The sequence below is a fragment of the Schistocerca gregaria genome, chromosome 7, assembly GCF_023897955.1.
Source record: "Schistocerca gregaria isolate iqSchGreg1 chromosome 7, iqSchGreg1.2, whole genome shotgun sequence".
NCBI lineage: Eukaryota > Metazoa > Arthropoda > Insecta > Orthoptera > Acrididae > Schistocerca > Schistocerca gregaria.
In genome coordinates this window covers 106,677,277-106,703,662 of record NC_064926.1, presented here as the reverse complement: position 1 = coordinate 106,703,662, position 26,386 = coordinate 106,677,277, and the positions used below count along the sequence as shown (strand labels likewise).

Here is a 26,386-nt window from a genome sequence, read left to right as displayed (position 1 = left end):
TCTGCTCCTCTACTGTCCTTTCACCCCCACATAGCAGCCAAACATCCTGTCCTCACCACATCCATGCTCACTTCCATAGGCAACACTACAGAATCTTCCCTACCCCCACTACCTTCTCCAGCCAAGATCACTGCTCACCATTGTTGGGCCTCAGCTTCCAGATACAAAAATGAAAATGTGTGTGTTTTGTCTACATCAGATGAGGAACTTAGTTCAATAGCTAATAATATCGAGCAGTCTTCTTTCAGTATGTCTGTCTTCCACAGAACACCTCCTCTATGTGGTAAATAGCAATCTATCCATTTCATGTTGTATTCCATCATGGATTTTCCATTGTTTTATTTACAGTAATGTAAGTTCACTGACTACTGCAATTGATTTCACTACTGTTGACAGCAGCTTGCAAATCTCTGCCCCAGCTGATAATGGATGTGTCATCCATACAACTTACATCTTTGTAATTTTGTTGTTGAGTTAAATCATTAACATACAGAAGGAATAGAAAATGCTCTAAATACCTTTCTGAGGTATGCCACATTGAAGCATCCTGTAGGTTGATTTGGTCATTACTGACTGTGCATTCTTTTAATGAATTAACTTAACACACTGTTTCCAGGTTTTTAAATAGGAGGCAAATAGTTTTAAGACTACTCCTTATATCTCATACTCTTCTCATTTATGTGATAAACAGTATGATTTGTAGTATTAGAAGTGGCAGAACTCACACATAAAAGACTGTTGTGATCGGCAAGTTTTCGGAGCCAGTGGTTCCTTCTTGAGGCAGAAGGGTTGAAGGGGAAGGAAGAAGAGTGAAGGAAAAGGACTGGAGAGGTCTAGGAAAAGGGGTTGATTTTGGGAAAGTTGCCCAGAACCACAGGCCAGGGGAGACACCGTATGGGATGAGAAAGGAAGACTGGTTGTTGGGGACTGAATTGGATGAGATTTGAAAACCTGAGAGCTTAAAGGTGGAAGTCAGGGTAATGTGCAAGACAGATATTACTACCAAAACTTCATGCATGAGTTAATAAAAGTGAGAAGCTAAGTGCATTATACGTAATGGAGGTGGGAGGAGGCAGTGAAAAATAGATGGGAAAGACAATGAAAGATGTAGAAAACTAAAACGAAGTGAAGCAAAGAGTAGTTACAGTGAAGAAAAGTTGTCATGACTTTGGTACATGTTTCACCACACACTCCATGTGGAGTCTTCCACCAAACACCAGCTTCTCAGAACTCTGCAAGTGGTAACTAGCACTAAAACATGTCCTTGGTTCTTGCCACCCACCTGGTCTTAATTTATGTTTATTTCTTCCATCTCAGCTTTTCTTCACTTTGTTTTAGTTTTCAACAAATTTCATTGTCTTTCCCATCTATTTTTCACTGTCCCCTCCCACTTCTATTATGTACAGTGCACTTAGCTTATCACTCTTATTAACTCATGCTTGATGTTTTAGAAGTAATCTCTGTCTTGCATATGACCATGCCTTCCCTTCAAGCTCTCAGGTTTTGAAATCTTGCCCGATGCAGTCTGCAACAATAAGTCTTTCCTTCTCATCCCATTCAGTAAGTCTCCCCTGACCAATGGTTCTGGGAGACTTTTCCAAAATCTACCCCTTTTCCCAGACATCTCCAGTCCTTTTCCTTTACCCTTCTTCCTTCTCCTTCAACCCTTCTGCCTGAAGAAGGAGCCACTGGCTCCGAAAGCTTGCCATTCACAACAGTCTTTTAACTGTGTGTTCTGCTGCCTCTTGGTGAGTAGATTTTTTTATCTATCCAATTAAATAATTTTATCATTAATTGATTATTTTTGTTGTTATACTATTAGAAGTGTTATTCATACCCAGAAAGTTGCCTTTTACATTGTTTTCATTACCCAGTTTGTTTAATGTTCATGTGTAAAAATTGCTATTAGCATTACAGTAGATCTCTCTTTCCTAAGGCTAGGCTGTAAATTATAGAATAGATTATATTTGATGAAATGTGCCTCTGTTTGATTCAATATTACTTTTTGTAGCAGACGGCCAAGTTCTGTAGTTAACAACTATAACTATAGGCAATGCACACATGTATGTTCAGCTCTTTCCAAAACATTCTGTGGAGCAAGGTGTTGTCACATCAGATATAATTACTGGGCTATTTGTGTGTCAAAGTTGCCATTTTATCATCAGATCATTTTGTGTTCTGGAACATTAGAAGTCACTAGTTTCCTGCTGAATCTTTTTCACTTGCTTCAGAACACCGGGAGCTGCATTTTACACATCCTCAAGTCTCATTTAAAGCTAGTTCTTGAAACTTTAATGCAGTTCTTATAATTGTCCTAATTATCAAATAAAATTGCTCCACATCTTTGTACAGAAAAATCAGAAAGTCACCTGTGATTGGATAGTTAATGGTGTAATTTTTTGTGTCAGTCATTTTTTCCTTTTTATACACTGGTAGAATCTTAAGTGATTTTCAAGAGGTCAGGAAATTTCCATCGTAGAGGAAGGTATTTATTTAGTGTGTCAGTGACTTAGTAACCCTCTTCTGCATTTCTTTAGTAGCTTATGTGAAATGTCACCCCAGCTACAAGACATATTAGCTCAAATTTTTTAGATGGTTGCTAGGATATCTTTCTCAGTAATACCTTGTCTAGTGTATTCTAAAATGTTTAGTTGTGCCAATTGTACTGAAGTTTTGTACAAACTTCTGTCATGCTTCTTCTGGGTCACTTATTATTTCAAATGCTTTCTTTTCATGTTATGCTGTTTTGTTCACAATGTTTTGTTTTTTTTCCCACAGTCTTTGTAGATTATGTTCTGGGCTGTTTTACTAACACAACTGGAGTTGGTTATTTGAAAGGCATATTACCAAATTTTAAGTTTAGTAAAGGTGTGTCTGCAATTTTTCATAAGTTCATACTGTGTTAAAAGTATTGTAATTTAGTTCCTTTCAAGCATATGTAACAATATTTCATGGTCTTTTTCAGTTCAGTGATTTCAGGAGGGAACTTCTCAGCACTATCATTTAGAGCTTTATTTAGTTCTTTTATTGTAGGACATGTTTAAAGTTTTAATGAATAGCTTATAAAACATCTCCCATTTCTCATTCAGAACAGTTGTTGTGTCTGCATTACATACACTAATCGCTATAGTAAGGGTTCTGTGCTCAGATATGTGGTTTTCTAAAGTTATTAGGTGTGCTGCCTCCTTTCATATCTTTGTGGGAAAATGATCAATGCATGACTGCGCATCTGTATAAATTCTTGTTGGTGCTGAGCTGTAATACTCTCATAACTCAACATAGTACAAATACTTAATGCTATTATTTAATGATTCTATGTCAATGTCTCCAACAAACAACACAACACATGGTGTTCTTCTCATTTTTTAAGGAAAAAAAAAACCTTATAGTCTCCAGTAAGTCCTCTAGACAAGTGTTTCTTGACTGACATGTTGCAACACATTAGTATGTCTTTATTACATGTCAGGTGCATCACAAGATTTTTAATGTCTTAATATCTGACAAAATACTTTTTAAAGCCTTAGTGTTATATAAAACATCTATAATAAAAAAAATTATCACCAAGTCATTTCCTGGAGTAGCCCAATTTGCAAGAAATTCCTTACATTCCTATTCTAGAGTCTTATGAAATAAGTTTGTAAAACATACTTCATAGTCATCCCATAAAAAAAATTGTTTGTGTTCAATTTTTTGCATCTAGGGAAAAAACCAATCATAGAGGTGTCACAAAAGTTTGAAATATACTTTTGTGTGCACCAAAGGAAAACAAGGTTGAGAGATGCGGCTCTAGACAATTAAAAAATTCTTCAATGTTGCTTCCATGTGGGCTATACAGGATTGATATAATCTGGCTGCTTTTCTGTAGTTTTAAATTTATTTCTGCCTCAGGTACCACTTTGGTACTCAGATCATCAACACATTTGATATTTACCCATGCTGTATCATTTCTGTTGTAAATACCTAAACTACCATCTTTGTGTGTCTTCCTACAGAACAATCTATAAAGAACTATCTATAAAGAAAAGTGGTTTAATTTCATTTAGAAACATTCCTAAATGCTCTTCTTTATTTGTTACATACTGGACTTTCAGTTAAGTTATTTTAACTTTGTATCCTAAGGTAGCAGAATCATCTCTAGGGATTAATTTTCTGTGCTTTACTTGAAAACAACTATACCCATTTCCTGTGTGATGGTGAATTTTGCTTAAGTCATATTTTACTGTGATAATTCCACTTTTCCTGTCACACAGAATACTTTTGCAATCATAATTTATGTGCATTCCATGTTTGAGATGTAAGTGTCTGCCCAGTTTACCTATATCCACTATTCTACATGTTCCAGACGAAGTCACATCTATTTCATTTTCATGTTAATTTTTTATCTCTCCATATTGACCCAGGAATTGTATGTTAGGTCATACCAATGAGGTAACATTGTATTTACTTTTAAGAATTTTTGCAGATTTGTTAACTAATTTTATGATGTGTGAACTGGAAGTGATTTTTCTGACAGGATGTCATACATGCAATACGGGACACTGCGTTTGTGACATCGGAGTACCCCGTCATCCTGTCTCTTGAGAACCACTGCAGCAAGGCTCAACAGTATAAACTGGCCAGATACTGCAATGACATTCTGGGTGATCTGCTGCTCAAGGAACCACTCCCAGATTTTCCGGTGAGGCTCTCTCCAAGTATTATACTAGTAAAACTAGAAATAATTACCTTTGCTTATGAGAACACAATCAGTTCCACTATAAAAACACAAATGAAGGACAAGCAGTGAAAAGGTCACAAAAATTTTTGAGTGTTTTTCTAAAAAGATGTCATCAAATAGGCTGAACAGAATACTGCAATTCTGTATGAAGTAGTATTAATTTATTTATCTTTTTATCCAGGGACCATCTGACAACAATATAGGATTTGTCATTGTGATCCAATGACAATAAATAGCTCCAAAATATGCATACACGTAGAATATATAAGAATATTTTCATGAGGATAGGGCACGTGGGCTTTATTGAAGGAACCATCCTGGAATTTGCCTGAAATGAATCAAGAAAATCATGGAAAACTTAAACCACAATGGCCTGACAGTAAAAATGCTCCATCCTTCCAAGTATGAGGTCAGTGTCTTTGACAACTGCACATCCTAATTTCGTGGGTGGAATATAAAAAAGTAGGTTTGAACTGTATCTTTGTATCTCTCTTCACTGTCACTGCATTTGTGCCAGCTGAATACCTGATTAAATGACATTTGAGAACCACTAAAGCTAGGCTAATGATACCTACTGGTGAATCCAAGACCATGGATATAGTATAATGTCCCTTGCATTCCCTTTCATCTGATCAGAAAACTGACTTTAGGCTTCTAAACATTCTGCTATGCCCCATACTTGTCTCCATGTCCTCCCTTCAGTCCATCAGGAAGAGTGAGTCAGCATTGCTCTCACAATAAGTGCTATGTTGAACTCAGAAGAATGATAAATCATTAGTATTAAGCACTGTAGATTTTGACACGTTGTAATGTGACAGGGTGTTGTAGTTGTTCTCTACTCTGAATCCCAAAGTTATCTTTAATTTTGTAGCATGAAGTGTGTTTAGTTGCTGATGTATTTTACTATAATTTTTACATCTTTGGGAATTTATTATGTGATTTTATTCTTCCTTTTTTTCGTTTCCTTGGCACTTATCCCTTCTAGTACAGGGTTATTGTTACTTAATTTTGTGGTAGGATTCCATGCCATTTATGATACCACAGTCATCAAGGTAACCTAAGGGAGGGTACTCTTGTAAAAATTCTGTCTGTTCATGCAAATTTTTGTTCTAAGTATTATCATATTTTAACTGCACATGTATTCTCTGAAGTGTAATTTGGGCACCAGCCCAGCATTTATCAACACTGGTGTGTATGACTTCATACACAATGGTAAGGAGGTTTGGGACACAGAGTTGTGGGGCAACTGTTGCCAGAGGAGAGTTGGAGAGGAACAGAAATAATTAGTGAAAAAGTCAACACAACAAGCAGAATATTTACTGAACTTGTATTTCTCCAAGTAAAAAAAGACTCAATACAAATAATGCAGCAAGATACAGAATGTCCAGCTATCACAATGTCAACAGGCTCCCTGAAGTAAGCACAAACAAATGAAGTCAGTGCCATGACCAGGTAGTATCCACATTGCGTCACATGGTGAAGTGACTCTGAGACACGTGGGCTGAGTGGCTGCTGTCGGTCATCCTGTATCACAGCTGCAAAGGGTGCTTGTAGTCCAGAGTTATGAGAGGTGTGCCTCAGTGGACGTGCACCATTGGGTTCACCACAGATCTTGCACGACCACTATCAGCATCTAAGGCAAACAGTGGTGGCGGCGGGCAGGAGATGGATGCAGCGAGTTCTGCTGCTTCCAGGTGTGCATGGAATATGAAGCCACAAAACCTGCAGCAGGATCACACAATTCACAAGGGTAAGCTTCATTTTGGTGGTATCACAGCAATCCTCTGCCCATGCAGGAGAAACATAGAATGTGGAATATGTCGTACAATGGTGCCTCCTCCCAGCACCTCCATCTGCCATACAATCTGTAAAAGACTGAACTGTTAGTGTCATACTTTGACTGCCTGGCCAGAGTGGGAATCACACACCATGGTGGGTGCAGCAACTGAAGCAATGTGAGGTGGTGCCAACCATGTAATAACTCCGCCAGTGATGGTCTGTCACATTCCTGGGAGCAGTAGGAAGACAAGAATTGCAACAAAGCTTGATCCTGTGTGTGGGAGGCATGAAGTTTGTGCATCTGTTGCTTAAAAGTTTGTACAAAGTGTTCAGCTTTGTCATTGCATTGCATATGGAGTGGTGCACTCATGATGCGGTCAATGCTAGAGGACTGCAAACTGTTCGAACTCAGTAGCAACAAACTGAGGGCCATTGTTAGTCAGAATCAGTTCAGGCAATCCCTCAAGGCAAAAAATTAATGAAAAGGTCTGGATGGTGGAACTAGCTGCAGTAGAGTGCATATGAACAAAAAAGGGAAATTTGGCTGAAAGCTTCAATGAAGATGAGCCAATGAGTATCCCATTAAGGACCCACAAAACTGGTCATTATCGGTGTGAAGTGAAATGATACCTTGATGAAATACAAGGATGTGTTGATGGGCAAAATATTGGTAAACTTCAGAACTGGGAATGTGCCTGGTTGAACACAGTTAACCAGTGTGGATATGGTGCAACAGAATTTTCAAATCAGGATCCGCTGCTCGGACCTGGGCAATTTTTCTGTGAATAAGTGAAAAGCTATGCAAAATGTCTGTGTCTTGTGCATTAATTGTAGCAATGAGGAGCAGAGGTCTCATCAGATGTGGAATCAGGGCCAGCAGGGAGGTAAGAAAGAGCATCCACTTTGGCATGCTTAGAAGCATGTCAATACACAGTCTCATATTGGTAACTTAACAAAAGAAGAGCCCACTGTTGCAGCTTATGTGCTGTGTGTGTTGAGACTGACTGAGAAGGGCTAAATGAAGATTGCAGATACCGAAGAAACTTAGCGACACAATAGGTGCTCATGAGATCCTCATTTTCAATTTGTGAATAACTGTATTGAGCTTTGTTCAATAACTTTGCAACAAAGGCAGTAAGCCTGTCAACAGAATCAAATTCATGCACAAAACTACATCAATGTTGTAAGAGGTAGCGTCCACAACCAAGACAGCATGTTTGGCTTGATCAAAATGAACAAGTTATTGATCACTAAGCAAAGCATCTTTCAACTTCTAGAAAGTGGATTGACACTGTTGTGACCACACAAAAGAAACATTCTTTGTGCACAGGTGATGCAAAGGTGCCACAATTTGTGTGGTGCTGGGAGTAAATCAGATGTAATAAATGAGCTTCCCTAACACAGACTGCAATTACCACACATTGCATGGGAGTAGAAGATGATGGATAGCAAGCAGATGTGATGGCAATGGCTGAGCGCCCTGGCTGTTAATGATGTGTCCTTAATACTCAAATTCTATCTGAAAAACACACATTTGTCTCTGTTACAATCGAGGCCAGTCACAGATGATGACACATGAAATGTGAAGATTGCTCATGTGTTCTTCAGGAGTGTGACTCAAGATGACAATGGCATCTAAATAATTCAAGCTAAAAGGAACTTTTGCAGCCAGCTGCATCAGAAAGTGCTGAAAAATGGTAGGTGCAGATGCATTGTCAAATGCCAATCTCAAAAATTTGAAGAGACCAAGATGAATGTTAATGACAAAGACTTGTTCTGACTGCTCATCCAGAGGGATTTGCAAGTAAGCATCACAAAAATCAGTTCTGGAAAAATAATGACTGGCCCCCCAATTTATCCATCATTTCTTCTGGGTTTGATAAGGGACTGGCAGTAACAGATTGTCTGAACGCACTTTCTAGTTAAGCAGTAAGTACCTGAGCCACCTATTCTCAAAGAGCTATAACGAAACATTGCTGTGCATTGTCATTCATTGTGACATGGCCAGAAAATTATGGGCTTTGCTTAAACCCTTAGAAAACAAATCCTGAAATTCTGCACATAACTTAGCAACTCTGTCCCAAGATCAAAGGAAGAAACAGAAAATACATTGACCTGATTGCTTAACACAAACAAATCAAAAGAGTTCAGACCAATAATATTAACACTGTCTAGGAAAGAAAACACTGTAAATGTTACTGTCTTCATCAAATTTTAAAAAGTTGCAGAGAGGCTACAAGTGTCTAAGACAGGAATGGCTTGGCTGTTATACACTGTCAGCATATGTCACAATGTGTACAACTTAGGTTTGCCAAGCAATTCATTAGTGCCATGATTGAGAAATGTCACTGAAGCTCCAATGTGAAGTTGCAAGTGGACTGATTGTGCAGCAGTAGTAAGAGAGACTAGTTTCATTATACAAGGGGCAAGGTCAGCGAGCATGTGCCATATTACAGCAAGGCTACAGCTTCACACCTTGTGCTGTCGGATGCGACACATGTTGACTGAGCACTGTAGCTGCGGTCGGCCGGGTTGCTGTTCATGAGCTGGCTGTGAGACCTGTTTGTCATGGCTATCTACAGGCAGACAGGCACTAATTACTCAAATTAAACGGAAGTCTATAATAAAACCATGTGTTATATTTTATTTCCTTATTGACTTTTTTTTTTTTTTTTTTTTTTTTTTTTTTCTGTAAGCAGTGCACCACCCTGACCCCCACCCTTATATTTCTGTATCTGTGGCAGTAATCCAGGAACTGCCAATTAGTGTGGTGTTTTGGTAAAGAACTGAGATATTGATGTAGTTGAGAGAACTTTCTAATACCACTTTAATACAGATTTTCTAATTCAATCTTCCAGTAAACATTTACTGAAGTTAGTAATGTTGTCTTTCAATCTAACTCACACTGTAAACTTTCCAACTAGGATCACTAAATCCTCAAGGACAGCCATTGATAACATTTTCATAGACAAATCAAAGGAACAAAATCATATAATAAAACCTGTAATAAATGGACTATCAGATCATGACATGCAGCTCCTTGTTTTAGATATAAATTCTAAGCAGATTATGAAGACTGCCAAATCTGAGTACAGGAGAGTATTCAATCAACCAAAAATTGAGTGTTTTAGAAAACTGCTCAAAGATATGAAATGGAAAGATGTTTATAGTACTCATGACATCAATGAAAAATATAACACATTCATGAACAATGTCAGTACCATGTTTGAAAACTGTTTTCCTAATTTTTAGAGGAAACATCTAAACAAATACACTACGAGAAGAAGATACCAATGTCAGGGAACAAAATAAAAACAATATGGGGTATAGTGAAAGAGGAGACTGGTAGAAGCAGAAAGGAACAGGAGAAAATAGCACTAAGGGTAGATGAGACATTAGTAACCAATGGCCATAGTGTGGCAAACCTATTTAACAAGTACTTTATGTACGTTACTGATAGAATGGGATTGCCAGGATCAGTAAATAATGCCCTTGAATATCTGAAACTAGCCTTTACAAATAGCTTCAGGTACATGAATATGTCACTCACTTCACCAAAAGATATAACTTACATAATAAATTCATTAAAAACAAAGAATTCTAGTGATTATGATGAAATATCAACAAAGTTAATTAAGGTATGTTCCTGTGAGTTTAGTACAATTCTAAGTTACTTGTGTATCCAGTCAATTATAACTGGCACATTTCCTGACTGGCAGAAATATGCAGATGTTAAGCCTCTATTCAAGAAAGGGGATAAAGAGATGCCATCAAACTACAGACCAATTTCACTTTTGCCAGCATTCTCAAAAATTTTAGAAAAAGTAATCTACAGGCAGCTTCTCAACCATCTGACCACAAACATATTATCAAGAACACAGTTTGGATTTCTGAAGGGTTCTGATATCGAAAAGGCTATTTACACCTACAGTGAAAATGTACTTAATTCATTAAATAACAAGTTACAAGCAGCGGGTATTTTCTGTGATTTGTCAAAGGCATTCGATTGTGTAAACCACAACATCCTTTTAAATAAATTAGAATTCTATGGTATCACGGGCAGTGCTGCAAAACGGTTTAAGTCGTACCTCACTAACAGGAAACAAAGGTGTCAGTGCAAGGGACTATTCAATTAAGTCATCAGTCATCATCAGAATGGGAAGAAATTACATGTGGTGTCCCACAAGGATCCATCTTAGGGCCATTGCTTTTTCTTGTGTACATTAATGATCTCTCATCAGTTACACTGCCAGAAGCAGAGTTCGTTTTGTTTGCAGATGACACAAGTATTGCAATAGATAGTATGTCGAGTGTAGTTCTAGAAAGATCTGCTAAAGATATTTTCATTGATATTAATAAATGGTTTAAAACCAACTCACTGACATTAAACTTCGAAAAGACTCACTATATGCAATTCAGAACCTGTAAGAGGTTTCCACCCAGAATATGCATAAAGTACGAAGAAGAGCAGATAGAAGAGGTTGACAGTCTTAAATTCCTGGGATTACAACTTGATAATAAATTCAGTTGGGAGGAGCACACCACAGAACTGCAGAAATGCCTTAACAAATCTGTATTTGCAATTCGAGTGTTAGCAGACATAGGCGACATAAAAGTGAAAAAGCTTGCATGCTTTGCCTACTTTCATTCCATAATGTCATATGGTATAATATTTTGGGGTAACTCTTCAAGTCAAACAAAAGTTATCAGAGTCGAAAAGTGTGTAATACATATTATGTGGAGTAAACTCATGGACGTCTTGTAGAAACCTCTTCAAAGAACTGGGTATACTAACTACTGCCTCTCAGTATATTTACTCCTTAATGAAATTTGTCCTAAGTAATATATCTCTTTTTCCAACAAACAGCTCAGTTCATACATACAATACCAGGAACAAAAATGATCTGCACAAGGACTTAAAAGCACTTACTTTAGTTCAAAAAGGGGTCCACTACTCAGGAACACTCATCTTCAATAATTTGGCAGCAAACATAAAAAATTTAGTTACAAAGAGAGATCAGTTTAAAAGGAGCCTGAAAGACTTACTAGTGTCTAACTCCTTCTACTCCATTGATAGAAACAAATGATGAGTTGTATATATTTATACTATTAGTACTGTTATTAGAAACTTCCACATGGGAAAAATATATTAAAAACAAAGATTCCAAGACTTACCAAGCGGGAAAGCGCCGGCAGACAGGCACATGAACAAAACACACAACACACACAAAACACACAAACACACACACAGAATTACTCCAAGACTTACCAAGCGGGAAAGCGCCGGCAGACAGGCACATGAACATATATATATATATATATATATATATATATATATATATATATATATATATATATTATTAAAAACAAAGATTCCAAGACTTACAAAGCAGGAAAGCGCCGGCAGACAGGCACAAGAACAAAACACACAAACACACACACAGAATTACTAGCTTTCGCAACCGATGGTTGCTTCTTCAGGAAGGAGAGGGAAAGACGAAAGGATGCGGGTTTTAAGGGAGAGGGTAAGGAGTCATTCTAATCCCGGGAGCAGAAAGACTTCCCTTAGGGGAAAAAAAGAACAGGTGTACACTCGCACACACACACACACAGACACATATCCATCCGCACATACACAGACACAAGCAGACATATTTAAAGGCCAATACTAGCAGTGTGAACAATCGAAAGCAGCTCCCTGCCAGACGTTCCCTTCTTGGCTACCACCTTCGCACCTGTGGGAGCAGGTTCATGTCTATTTTGTGGCCCCTTCTTGGATACCACCTGGCTGATACTCCAACTTTCTCTATGTGGTTAATGGCTGGTTCTGAAATGCATAGGCTATGGTCATGTCACTGGAATTTTCACCATTGGTGGACTCCTCTCAAATGGTGTCAGACAATGGACCACAGTTTTGTTCCCAGGCCTTTGGTGAGTTCTGCTGCTGAAAAGGCACTCGTCACATGTCCTTTGTACCTTTCCATCCTAAGTCGAATGGTGAGGCTGAGAAGTTTATGTGAACATTTAAAATGCAAGTGAGGAAGTATATGGCCAGTGATTTTACAGATGAGGTGCTCACATTTGTTTTTGGTTCCAACAAGCTGGTGCTGGTAGGGGAGAAGAGTCAGGAATAGCACCTACCTGGTGATCAGCCCTGCACACTCTCTACCTCATTCTGCCAGTGCCTGAGGGGCCATACGCTGCATGGTTCCCACGCATCTGTGTGGGTACCTGCTGTGTGTGTGTGTGTGTGTGTGTGTGTGTGTGTGTGTGTGTGTTTGTGTGCGGTGGGGGTGGGGGTTTTGGTGGCCAATATAAGTGGGTTCCAGTGGTCATGTTGCAGCAAAGGGTATGCCATGTGTTCACTCTGGAGATGTGTGGGCGACTGAACAGTGACAGGCCATCAAAACTCTCTCCTCTGCAGAAAGGCACCCAGCCACCTATGCCATGGCCCCTCTGGCAGTTTCTCATTGTGATGGCCTTTTGTTTATTTTTTGACGAACCACCTGCTCCACCTTCTCCTGCTCCTGAGCTGTTCCTGCCCCCAGTTTCTCAGCCCTGTTTGACAAACCCAGTCTTGCTCTCATCTCTCTCTGTTTTTATGATGCCGAGGTGGACCAGATATCAGGTGGAGTTCCAGATGCAGTATCAGGCCCAACGGTATTACCTCCACCACTGCTGTCCCCTTCCTTGCCAGGAGCAGACAGCGACATGGTGTGGCCGCCAGTACCAGTGTCAGAACCACCACGACTTTGGCCGCAGCTTCAGGTGAGGTCCTTCTGGCCATATACTCATGTTCACAATTATTAACTCGCTATGACAGAGAAGCTGTCCCACCGTTCTGACAGTATCGGCTTGGTTTGGAGAGCTGCAAGAGCGTCCAGCTTGCCACTTCTCCATGAGATAAGGGAAGTGGTAAACCACCAAGTTATGGCCTAGATGCCGGGGACCCGACAGTGCCTCCAATCTTGCATGATAGGTGCTTAAGACATGTCAGCCACTCCTCATCCACTATTGTGAAGCATGGTCACTTGAGGGAGAGACCGCAGCTTAGCAAAAGCCGTGCAGGCACAGCCGAGTGCTACCTGCAACTCGCCGTATTTGCATGTGATTGTTGCCTGGCAATCGCTCTCATTCCGTTCTGACTCTGTGTGCTATTCACTTTTTGTGAACTGTCTTGCATTTGTCGGCCAAATGGCATTTCTAATTTAGTTTTTGTGGTTCATGTTGTACTGTATGAATATTAAATTCATTTATTCTGGAAATGGCGTCTCATGTTTTTGTGTTGTGAGTAACAATGACCATGTGTCTCTCCAGCCAATAGCATCACATTTCTGCATCTCTCTGTAGCATGCACTTTGGGGCAAACCTAAAGCACTTAATGAAATGTTAATTTAAAGTATGGTGAGGATATGTAGCCACTCTAGTGTTTATTACTGGTGGAATGAAGGAAACACAAGTAATAAAATTAAGAAGTGACAGTGACAGTTTTTCAGAAATATAAATTTATCTAAGTAGGGTCAGAAGCAGAATCAATGGTACTTATCAAAATGTTGCCTATTACCAGGACATGCAGCAGCTGGAGCACATGGTGTGGGACAGAGATAGAGAGCAGAGTGGTGATGCTGCAGAGTATTCTCCATCCCTCTCCATGTAGAATGCATCATGCACCCATATTCTTACCACTATGATAAGACTGAATCCATAGTTTGTAACCAAATGTGCCAGTTCCACGTGTGATAAATTCGCCCTTTATTTCAGATGTCCAAATCACATGCAATCGAACCACTTTTAATGTTATGTAATAGGGAAAGGAATGCTTTTTGACTATGAACACACCAGTATGTAGCTGGATGACTTGCTAATATTGCTTAATATGAAACTAATAATGTGCAGAATACTTTCTGTACAATTCTTTACCGCTGGCTGCGCTACAGAAAGTGAATCCACTTAGTGGTCGGAATTACAGTCCCCCTGCAGCTGTACCATTACCTGCTGGGACTGCCATACAAAAAAGAAAAATCTTCATCCCTCCCGCTCTGACTGCGTGTCACTCCTCAGAAAATCCAGCTTTTAGTTTGCTCAGTAGAGCTCTTTCATTAAAACTGCACAACATTACACTGTTATTATTAACACTACAACAATCTCCAACACAGATGTTGACATATGTTTCCAAACTGAATACTATTTAATAATAACATAGATGAAAGACAGACAGTTGGCCACCACGTTGTCAGTATCCATGTTCCATGCTGAATTGTGCTATGAAAACGAGTTGATTGTTTTGGCGACATGAGTGGGTGTTGTTGTTCTGCCAAAATGTGTATGTCAGTGGCACATGGTTTGTAAAAATTGTGAACTTCCTCGCTTTGAGTTGTGGATGGATTTTATCACCTCATTTATTGCGAGGAGTTATATATCATATGTGCTCCACTTCTGCTGAGATTTTGACAGTTTATGGAAGTATAAAGCAAAGGTTGCCACCTATTGTTGTGTAATTGGTGAACAGCCTGATCACTGTTTGACTTGCTTCAACTACCAGTTCAAAGTGCAAGGGGTGCTTCTAATTTAAGATGAACAAGGAGTGTTGCATCTATTATGCTGCGCTTTGCTGCTTCAAGAGCTGAAATCATGGCATCAGACCAGTGGACTGGCTTGTCGTAAGATCCTACTAAAAAGAGTCTCACACTTTTCAGCCCTATGAGTTCAGGTCCTATTCTATGATTTGATCTGCCACTTTCAAAATTCTACAGAAGCGCGGGCCATATAGGGAAGGATGCCTTATGTGGTGCATGAGTTATCCATATTGCCCTTAGATTTGATCTCCTAAATCTCTTGACATGGCTTTGCATCTCCATCAACTATTTGGGCAAGGACACTTTCCAGGTATGTCCTCTTTCTCCCCAATGGCAACATCGGATTTCTCTGCACGAAATATCCAGCACAGTATCCAGTCCATTGTGGTTTGACCGTCATGTAACCATTTGGTGTTAGCCCCCCGGCAACACAGGGATCGCACTGCTGATGCCTGAGCTGTAAACTCCCCACGTATGTCAAAGAGTAGATGGCTGTCTTCCTGGGGCATCAGGATTCCCGGCAATGGCCATCATGCCAGTTGGCCTTTGGTTTGGCTGGGTGGTGCTTGTGGGGAGACCCCCTGATCAAAGTGGGTGGCATCAGTGCGGATGACCCACAATCAAGCAGACTAAGTCATCTCTTCCTGGTGACCGTATAGCACCAGCAGTCTCTAAGAAGGGCAAGATCGAATATAGTGCCAACAGGTATGACCCTAAATCATTTCCCTCCCTCACTATACCATGGGAGGAATGTAGGGCTACAGAACAGAGAGAGCCATATTCACCTCGGTATTTAGTCCGTAGCAGAACTGACAAGGACTCCTTTCTACCTATGAAGCCTTGATGTTTCGTTGAACACCTTTAGGATACGTTTGGAGAAGTGACAGTGCTTTCAAAGATGGGAAACAGCACAGTCTTGATTCAGACAGCATCCCCAGTCCAATCCCGAGATTTACTTGCCTATGACAAGCTGGGTGATATTCCAGTTTCCGTCACTCCTCATAAAAGCCTCAATATGGTCCAGGGGATCATTTTCCATTGTGATCTCCTCTTGCTGTCTGACGACGAGCTCCACACCAATTTAGAACACCAGGGTGTTCATTTCATCTGATGCATTTACAGGGGATCCAAAAACAACAGGGTTGTTATCAGTGCCTTCATCTTGGCTTTTGTGGGTGATTCGTTGCCTGAAAAGGTCAACGTGATGATTTACTGCTGTGACGTTAAACCATACGTCCCTCCCCCTAGGCACTGCTTTAATTGCTGGAAGTTCAGGCACATGTCTTCCCGCTGCACTTCCAACGCCATATGTTGAGACTGCAGATGTCCACTGCACACAGATGTTCCATGTGCACTTCCTCCCACTTGCATCAACTGTGGACAGCACCACTCCCCCTGCTCACCAGAGGAAAAGGAGTGGAAAATCATGGAGTACAAGACCCTGGACACACACCATTCGGTTGAGGTAGACATATTCTGCAGCTACGTCACCATCTCCATCCTGAGTGCCATTGGTTCCTCACTCTGTGCCATGAACATTGGGCCCTTCGGACCACCAGAATACATCTGCCTCCTTGGTGGTAGGGAGTAAATCTTCCGCTGTTGCTCGCAAAGCAACTACTTCGGGAGCAAGGCCTCCCCAAACACAGGGGCATCAGTCCCCTCTCCCCTCTCCCCTCCCCCCCCTCCCCACCACACCCTGACAGAGAAGCAGCAGCCTCCTCCGGCTCCTCTCATGCGGAAGGGATCCCTTGGGGCCCTCTCTCCCAAGTTCTCCACTAACGCCACGGCGGACTCTTGCCAGTGACTGAAGGAGTCAAAAGCTGCTGGACAAAGAGCTTCACAGTCTTCCTCCATGCCTGAAGCTGCTTTGGAGAAATCTTCCCATCAAGCCCCTAAAGAGAAGTGAGAGAGCAAGCAAGAAGAGTAGCAGAAAGGGAGAAGCAGACCGCACAAGAAAAGTAAAGGAGGTGTGGAACAGGGCACAAAGAGCAAATATGAAAGCTTTGGAGAAACAGGAAGAGGTAGTGAGGTGTGTGCAGATAAGATGGCCCAATTGGTGATGGCCTCCATGTAGCTGAAGGGAAGGACAAAGAAGTTTTTAACATGGTACTAGGGCCTGTACCAGGTAGTTGAAACTACATCTCTAGTGAATGTGAAGCTGTTGATGGCAACAAGGACAATGATTGTGCATGTGGGGCGTTTGCGACCATTCAGGGGTGTGCCAAAGGCTATTCCACAAAAAGTGCTAGTAAAGGCAAGTAAGGACATGAAGAGGAAAATGTGAAATGATGAGCAGTGGGAAAGGGAAGTATGGATACTGTACACTCATTATACATTAGGGTCAAGAGAGTAGTTGTTGGTATCAGTTTTGTGCAGTTTATTTGTACGCATAGTGTAGGACATATTGTTGGCAGTAGTAGGGATAAACCTATATATCTATTTGTGGTAGTCTTATCAGTAGAACAATGAGCTTTTCAGAGAAGCAGGCTTTTTAGGAGAGGGGAGGGGAGGTGATATGGATCCTGTCCTCAGATTGTCAGGTGAAGAAGAAGAAGAAGAAGAAGAAGAAGAATGCTAGTTTTGCCGGCACTATACGTCTTCCCGGGGGGTGGGACTGCAAGTGCATCACATGGATAATGAAGTGTTGTTTTCCGGACAGTGACATGTGTTATTTTATAGCCATAAGTGGTACTTAAATTTACTGTGTAATGTGTGGGAGTTATGAAATGAAATCAGGAGGCTGGAAGAAGTATTTTCAGGGGTGCAAGAATTGGCCATTCATTGTGCGAAGCAGAGAGAGGTCTCAAACGAACCCATGAACTTGCTTGGGGCATACACACCATTAAACATTGGTTGGTTGATTTGGCGGAGGGGATCAAACAGCGAGGTCATTGGTCCCATTGGATTAGGGAAGTCTGGGGAAGGAAGTCGGCCATGCCCTTTCAAAGGAACCATCCCAGTATTTGCCTGAAGTGATTTAAGGGATTCACAGAAAACCTAAATCAGGATAGCCAAATGCGGGTTGTTGAGGACAAATTTGCTGGAGGCAGTCCAACAGGTGCCACATGGTCAGTAAGTTCCTGTCTTGCTGTCACTTGAGCAATTTCTGAAGGGGTTGAGCAAGTTGCAAGGAAGGTTGCCATCAGAATTACAAGTAGTAGTGTAGTCAGATCTTACCGCAGTGGGTGGTAACAGATAGCGCTTAATTATACTTATCAGTAAAAACACCAGTAAGTGAGAAACACTTGGTATTTAGGTGTTACACACTGCACATTTACCCAATGAAGCTCACAGTATTTGGGAAGTTTATGCAAGTAAAGGAAGGAGGATTGTTACTACTAGCAGAAGATGAGGATCAACAAGTGGAGATGAGTGCGAGTGAGCTTCAGGAATATTAGAATGGGCTGGTCACCATATGCTCAACTTGCGAGGTTATAATGAGGAGGGACACACACATCCTGCAACTATTTAAGGAAAAAATAGGAGAACATCTTTGCCCAAAGGAGGTTATTAAGCCAAACCCTTATTTTCAGAGAGCAGCACTCCACTGAGTCTATTTAGAGGACAATGTACAATAACACCGTGGTGATTGCTAGTTGTTGTGAGCAAGGGACTACTAATTAATGGCACTAGGTGTGATACAGTAAGACCTGTATTTCATTTACCAGCAACTAAGATAGTAGTTACCCTATTTACTGTGATACAGCCACAGCTGTACTGACCAGATGAACCACTAGAGATATTATTCAATCAGAATCTTATCTTTCAGAATGATACTTGAGAGCCAGGTCTGGACCACTCCTTAAGCCAAATGATAGCAGACCAAGAAGATCAGATAACTACAGAAAAAATCCTACAGCATCATCATCATCATTTAAGACTGATTATGCCTTTCAGCTTTCAGTCTGGAGCATAGCCCCCCTTATAAAATTCCTCCATGATCCCCTATTCAGTGCTAACATTAGTGCCTCTTCTGATGTTAAGCCTATTACTTCAAAATCAGTCTTAACCGAATCCAGGTACCTTCTCCTTGGTCTGCCCTGACTCCTCCTACCCTCTACTGCTGAACCCATGAGTCTCTTAGGTAACCTTGCTTCTCCCATGCATGTAACATGACCCCACCATCTAAACCTGTTCGCCCTGACTGCTATATCTATAGAGTTCATTCCCAGTTTTTCTTTGATTTCCTCATTGTGGACACCCTCCTGCTGTTGTTCCCATCCACTAGTACCTGCAATCATCCTAGCTACTTTCTTATCCGTAACCTCAACCTTGTTGATAAGGTAACCTGAATCCACCCAGCTTTCGCTCCCATACAACAAAGTTGGTCGAAAGATTGAACGGTGCACAGATAACTTAGTCTTGGTACTGACTTCCTTCTTGCAGAAGAGAGTAGATCATAGCTGAGTGCTCACTGCATTAGCTTTGCTACACCTCACTTACAATTCTTTCACTATGTTGCCATCCTGTGAGAATATACATCCTAAGTACTTGAAACTGTCCACCTGTTCTAACTTTGTCCCTCCTATTTGGCACTCAATCTGTTTATGTCTCTGTCCCACTCACATACTTTCGTTTTGGAGATGCTAATCTTCAAACCATAGTTCTTACATTTCTGATATAGCTCTGAAATATTACTTTGCAAACTTTCAATCGAATCTGCCATCACAATTGAGTCATCCGCATATGTAAGATTGCTTATTTTGTGTTCACATATCTTAATCTCACCCAGCCAGTCTATTGTTTTCAACATATGATCCATAAATAATATGAACAATAGGGGAGACAGGTTGCAGCCTTGTCTTACCCCTGTAACTACTCTGAACCAAGAACTCAATATACCGTCAACTCTAACTGCTGCCTGACTATCTATGTAAAGACCTTTAATTGCTTGCAAAAGTTTGCCTCCTATTCCATAATTTTGTAGAATGGACAATAACTTCCTCCTAGGAACCAGGTCATATGCCTTTTCTAGATATATAAAGCATAGATACAATTCCCTGTTCCACTCATAACACTGCTCCATTATTTGCTGTAAGCTAAAGATCTGGTCCTGACAACCTCTAAGAGGCCTAAACCCACACTGATTTTCATCCAATTTGTCCTCAACTAATACTTGCACTTTCCTTTCAACAATACCTGAGTAGATTTTACCCACAAAACTGATTAAAGAGATACCTCTGTAGTTGTTACAATCTTTTCTGTTTCCATGTTTAAAGATTGGTATGATTACTGCTTTTGTCCAGTCTGATGGAACCTGTCTCGACTCCCACTCCATTTCAGTTATCCTGTGTAGCCATTTAAGACCTGACATTTCACTGTATTTGATGAGTTCCAACTTAATTTCATCCACACCAGCTGCTTTATTGCACTGCAATCTATTGACCATTTTCTCCACTTCCTCAAATGTGATCCTATTTCCAGCAACATTCCTGTCCCATTGTACATTGTACATTGCTACAGCATATGTTGTTATAAATATTATGAATTGGGGGGGGGGGGGGGGGAATAAAGAGCTTATTTGTTGTTAACTATGGTACCTAATGTTTTAGAAGATGTCGTTTTTTAGCCTCGTATGAGTATGCCGGATTTCAACATAAACGCACCTTGTTCCATGCAATGATGTGTTGGATGCTTGAAAGAAGCGATTAATAATTTTGATACATTTTTCTGTGAAACAAAAATGGGGATTGTAATTAAATTTTTGTTGGGTAGCTTCTGAGCCTGGATTTCAACAAGATTACCAAAGGGACCTACATTTGGAAATAAAAGTACAGCAAATTACCATTCAGTGGCGAATAGTGGTTTTCTGATTACGACAACTTCTTTCAAGTTCCTTCAGCCTGTGGAACCATTGACGATTTCAGTGAACATTTGTACTAAAATGATAATTAAACATTTATGAACATAGGACGTGAGAAATTGACTGGTGATTGCTATTTAAATTACAAGTCAAATAACGGCGTTCAGTTAAGAATTAATTTTTAATAAGCTAAAGAGAAACTTACTTTAAACATTTTTTCACACATTATTGTGGCTGATAGTGCTACATAAATGAGCTGTTGTGCTAATTACAGTTCCTCAAAAACAGACAAATATCCATTGCCTTTTATTTATATGTGATATTTCTTGATATTTTGAGACGTTTCATATCGAAACTATTCACATTACATGTTTTTAATTATAAATTATAATGAACAGTAATAATGTGCATCTACACATACAGACAGATAAAACATAAGTGGTATAGGATATAGTACACATTTTGTTTTCACAGTGTATCTCATATTTTGTTTCACTACGGTCGGGCTTAAAAAGTGTCTTTGACTGCTTTTGAGTATATCAGATCACTATAGTAATCTTTGGTGCTCTGCACCAGAACAGGTCACATGGTATCACATGACTTTTACAATTTCACTCAGTCTTTCATTCTCTGGAAAACTTATTCAGTTACATTTGGTTGGTGGACGCACATAATGTTACAAGCATGTGGAGCATCCTCAGAATAGGAGACATCAAGTAACAGCGACTTTAAGTGTTGCAATCCTAACACCATTGTTGTTCTGGTTTTGCTCTGCTTAGTATTTTTGTATTTGAGGCAACATAGCATGAAGAAACCCAATCCAAGAGTAATACAAGATCCGGTAGATTGGATGCTCAGGGCCAGAGATGGTTGGCAGATCAATTTGTTGATATAGTACATATGTAATAGTTAGGAATAGACAAGTTGGGGTAACTGTACAGTTGAAGAGTATTGTCGTAATCAAATTCCAGTAATGTGTGAGAGTAAGACCCGTGGGAACAGGTCGTATCCATAGAGGGAAGAAGTGTAGTAGCACTACCAAGTATTTTAGGTAAAAGCATTAAATTTCTAGTGTAAGTGACTTAAAGTAGCATGTAGCCACCACCGAGGACTGTAGTAGCAGTGCTAGCCATCAACCACACTATGTTGTCATGTAGGGTACAATAAGAGATGTGCAAGTGAGTTGGAAAGCAAGGATAGCTGACCACAGTGGTAAACTGCCCCGTAGAGCAAGAAACGATGTAGTAAGCAGGTCGTTGTCACCAGACTCGAACAAGTCTCTTTGTTATGGGTGACGTGACAAGAGACCAGGTTTTAGAGAAACAAATGGGCAGTACTGGAGTATAAATGAGGCTGAATTTGAGGACATGGTGTCATTTTATTTGGAGTCTTTGTCATCACTGAGTAGATGCACCACAGTGCCAGAGCACCACCAAATGCTGAGACGACTGGAGCAACGCAATCAGCAGCCTCTGGTTTGAGAGCTTGACCCATAGTCTCCAAAGTCTTCCCAAGATTTCTTCTTGGATGCTGCAATTATCTATTTGGCTTTGTTTCTTTCTTCAACATAACTTTCTCTGTCTACCTGAGTTCTAGTTGTAGCCATTTTTGATACGCCTTTATTTTCCTTTAACAGGCTGCCTTGACTGTGTCATTCCACCAAGCTGTTTGCTTCATCCTACTTTTACACACTACTGTTCCAAGACATTCTTTAGCCACTTCTAGTACTGTGTCCCTGTAGCTTGTCCAATCCTTTTCCAATGACTGTAATTGACTACATTCAACTAACTGGTATCTTTCTGAGATTTCTGTTATGTACGTGTGCCTGAGGAAGAATGTTGTCCAAAAAATTAACAATGTTTTCAGTCTTATTTATGTTCCTATCTGCTGCCCACTGCCTCATGTTGTAACTTGTTATCGCCCCCCTCCAATTATTTGTTTATAAAAAACTGTATAAATATAAGGGTATCTCTACAAATATGCTGTACATATCAGACCATCATCTGGAAGACACAGAATGGATGCACTTGGATAGATATAAGTTAGTTTCACATTAATGTAGATATAATATGAGGAAAGGAGTAGAGGCCATATACACAAACACTGGAATGGAGTCCCGGGCCATAGACTTATCACATAGTTTTAACAAAGAAAAGAAAAGAAAAATTTTACAAAAGAGTAATTGCTGGCTCAGTTAAAGTATTCAGAGAGAAATTATAGGATGAAAAATGGGAAGATGTTTGTCAAGGACACATAGCAGATGAGAAATTTAATTATTTCCGAAAAATATTCTCACTGCGCTGTGAATCCAGTTTTCTTTTACAAGACATCTGGGGGGTTTTCATTAGAAGTCAAGAATGGCTAGCATCTGGGATCAAAATATCTTGTACTAGAGAGCAGTTCATCCACTTCATATCTTACATGAAAGAGCTTCATTTAATGCAAAGCAGTACCTCTAATCAAGGCTTAAATATGCACTACAAACAGTGCTGCAAAATTCCTCAGCAAATTATCAAGGACAGTATATTAGGCACAAAAAATTCAAAATTCTGAGAACAAATTAAGAACAGTTTGGAACCTAAGACAAGAAATGAATAAACTCAGCAACGAAAATGAAAGTGCACTCCCAGGTGACAATAGCAGTGAGAAAGATAGCATGAAATGTGAATCATAGGCCACTAAATACAACAAATTTTTCCTAAGAGTATATGAAAACAGGGGGACAAACACTAGTCCATCAAAAGCAGAGCTAATAACATTAAATACACATGCAGTACATACTCCATCACCAGATACCATCACTAGATTCGTCTGTCACAGAGATCACAAATATCTTTGTATCACAAAAATGTTGTGACTCTTATGGCTATGATGTGTTACTCAGACAAAGTACTAAATCTTGTGGAGAGTTTAAAGTGCCATCCTTGAGTAACCTAAGTAACAAGCCAATGATTCTAATTATATTTTTTGCTGAGTGACTGAAGTGTGCAGTGGTACCACCAATATACAAAGGTGGAGGTAACCTGTAGCTATAGATTGATCTCACTCCTTCATGTGTTCTCAAAAGTAACTTACTACAGAATACTGAACCATCTTCTCAGAATAACCTTTTAACAACTATGTTTGCCATCCACAAAGTCGTGTTAAAAATAATGCAATAAATAATATCACAAACTCAATTCCAGTATAACCAAACAACAAAAATTACCCTGTTGGCAATTTCTGTGGTCCTTCCAGAGCCTTTGATTCTGGAGCTTATAAAATTTTCCAAGGAATCAAAAATGGTGTGTCTTTCCTTTGCATGGATGATTTCATATCTTAACAGTAGAAAAACATTGTATTTCATTAGCAAATGGTGTAAGGGGATTAAGATTAAATTTGGAGTGGGGAAACATCTGCCACAAAGTTTGGTGTTGGCTCAGGATTGTTCTTGCTCTACATAAGTGATGTACCGTGGACATTGGAGGACTCTTCCAAAACTGTAATGTGTGCTGATTATGAAAGTATACTGAAAAAGTACAAAATGCATTCATATCAGACACAGACAGGAGAATAATGGAACAGGGCTACAACTGGTTCACAGCCACCAGGTGTTTAATCCCCAATCCTGTAAAAACTTATATCATGCAATTCCAAACAAAATAATGACTTACAGTTACCATAAGTGGAGATCTAGATATAGACAAGCCTCCATGTTTGAAGCATGTGGGCATCCTGATGAACAATAACTGAAGTAGGACCAGCATGTTGACTGGCTTGATGCAGCTCTCCATGCTACTCTATCCTGTGCAAGCTTCTTCATCTCCCAGTACCTACTGTGACCTACATCCTTCTGAATCTGCTTAGTGTATTCATCTCTTGGTCTCCCTCTACGATTTACCCTTCACACTGCCCTCCAATGCTAAATTTGTGATCCCCTGATGCCTCAGAACATGTCCTACCAACCGGTCCCTTCTTCTTGTCAAGTTGAGCCACAAACTCCTCTTCTCCCCAATTCTATTCAATACCTCCTCATTAGTTATGTGATCTACCCATCTAATCTTCAGCATTCTTCTGTAGCACCACATTTCGAAAGCTTCTATTCTCTTCTTGTCCAAACTATTCATCGTCCATGTTTCACTTCCATACATGGCTACACTCCATACAAATATGACTTCCTACCATTTAAATCTATACCCGATGCTAACATATTTCTCTTCTTCAGAAACGCTATCCTTGCCACTGCCAGCGTACATTTTATATCCTCTCTACTTCGACCATCATCAGTTATTTTGCTCCCCAAATAGCAAAACTCCTTTACTACTTTAAGTGTCTCATTTCCTGATCTAATTCCCTCAGCATCACCTAACTCAATTCAACTACATTCCATTATCCTCATTTTGCTTTTGTTGATGTTCATTGTATATCCTTCTTTCGAGACACTGTCCATTCCATTCAACTGCTCTTCCATGTCCTTTGCTGTCTCTGACAGAACTACTATGTCATCAGCAAACCTCAAAGTTTTTATTTATTCTCCATGGATTTTGATACCTACTCCAAATTTTTCTTTTGTTTCCTTTACTGCTTGCTCAATATACAGATTGAATAAGATCGCGGAGAGGCTGCAACCCTGTCTCACTCCCTTCCCAACCACTGCTTCCCTTTCATGCCCCTCGACTCTTATAACTGCCATCTGGCTTATGTACAAATTGTAAATAGCCTTTCGCTCCCTGTATTTTACCCCTGCCTCCTTTAGAATTTGAAACAGAGTATTCCAGTCAACAATGTCAAAGGCTTTCTCCAAGTCTACAAATGCTAGAAACGTAGGTTTGTCTTTCTTAATCTATTTTCTAAGATAAGTCCTGTGACAGTATTGCCCCACGTGTTCCAACATTTCTACAGAATCCAAACTGATCTGCCCCGAGGTCGGCTTCTACCAAGTTTTCCATTCATATATAAAGAATTTGGTTAGTATTTTGCAGGTGTGACTTATTGAACTGATAGTTCAGTAATTTTCACATCTGTGAACACCTGCTTTCTTTGGGATTGAAATTATTATATTGTTCTTGAAGTCTGAGGGTATTTCACCTGTTTCATACATCTTGCTCACCAGATGGTAGAGTTTTGTCCAGTCTGGCTTTCCCAAGGCTGTCAGTAGTTTTAATAGAATGTTGTCTACTCCCAGGGACTTGTTTTGACTCAGGTCTTTCAGTGCTCTGTCAAACTCTTCACACAGTATCATATCTCTCATTTCATCTTCATCTACATCCTCTTCCATCTCCATAATATTGTCCTCAAGTACATTGCCCTTGTATAGACCCTCTATATACTCCTTCCACCTTTCTGATTTCCCTTCTTTGCTTAGAACTGAGTTTCCATCTGAGCTCTTGATATTCATACAAGTGGCTCCCTTTTCTCCAAAAGCCTCTTTGATTTTCCAGTAGGCAGTATCTGTCTTACCCCTAGTGAGATAATCCTTACATTTGTCCTCCAGCCATCCCTGCTTAGCCATTTTGCACTTCCTGTCAA

The 26,386-nt window shown here is 40.0% G+C and overlaps 1 protein-coding gene across 2 annotated transcripts in view; it reads left to right on the top strand.

The window, feature by feature from the left end:
* Positions 1-26,386, top strand: part of LOC126281662 (1-phosphatidylinositol 4,5-bisphosphate phosphodiesterase-like) — a 465,757-nt gene that overhangs the window by 250,215 nt on the left and 189,156 nt on the right. For both annotated transcript variants that reach the window (XM_049980809.1, XM_049980810.1), the window contains exon 11: positions 4,514-4,678. In XM_049980809.1, coding sequence (XP_049836766.1) covers positions 4,514-4,678 — 165 coding nt within the window. The remainder of the gene's footprint in view (positions 1-4,513; positions 4,679-26,386) is intronic.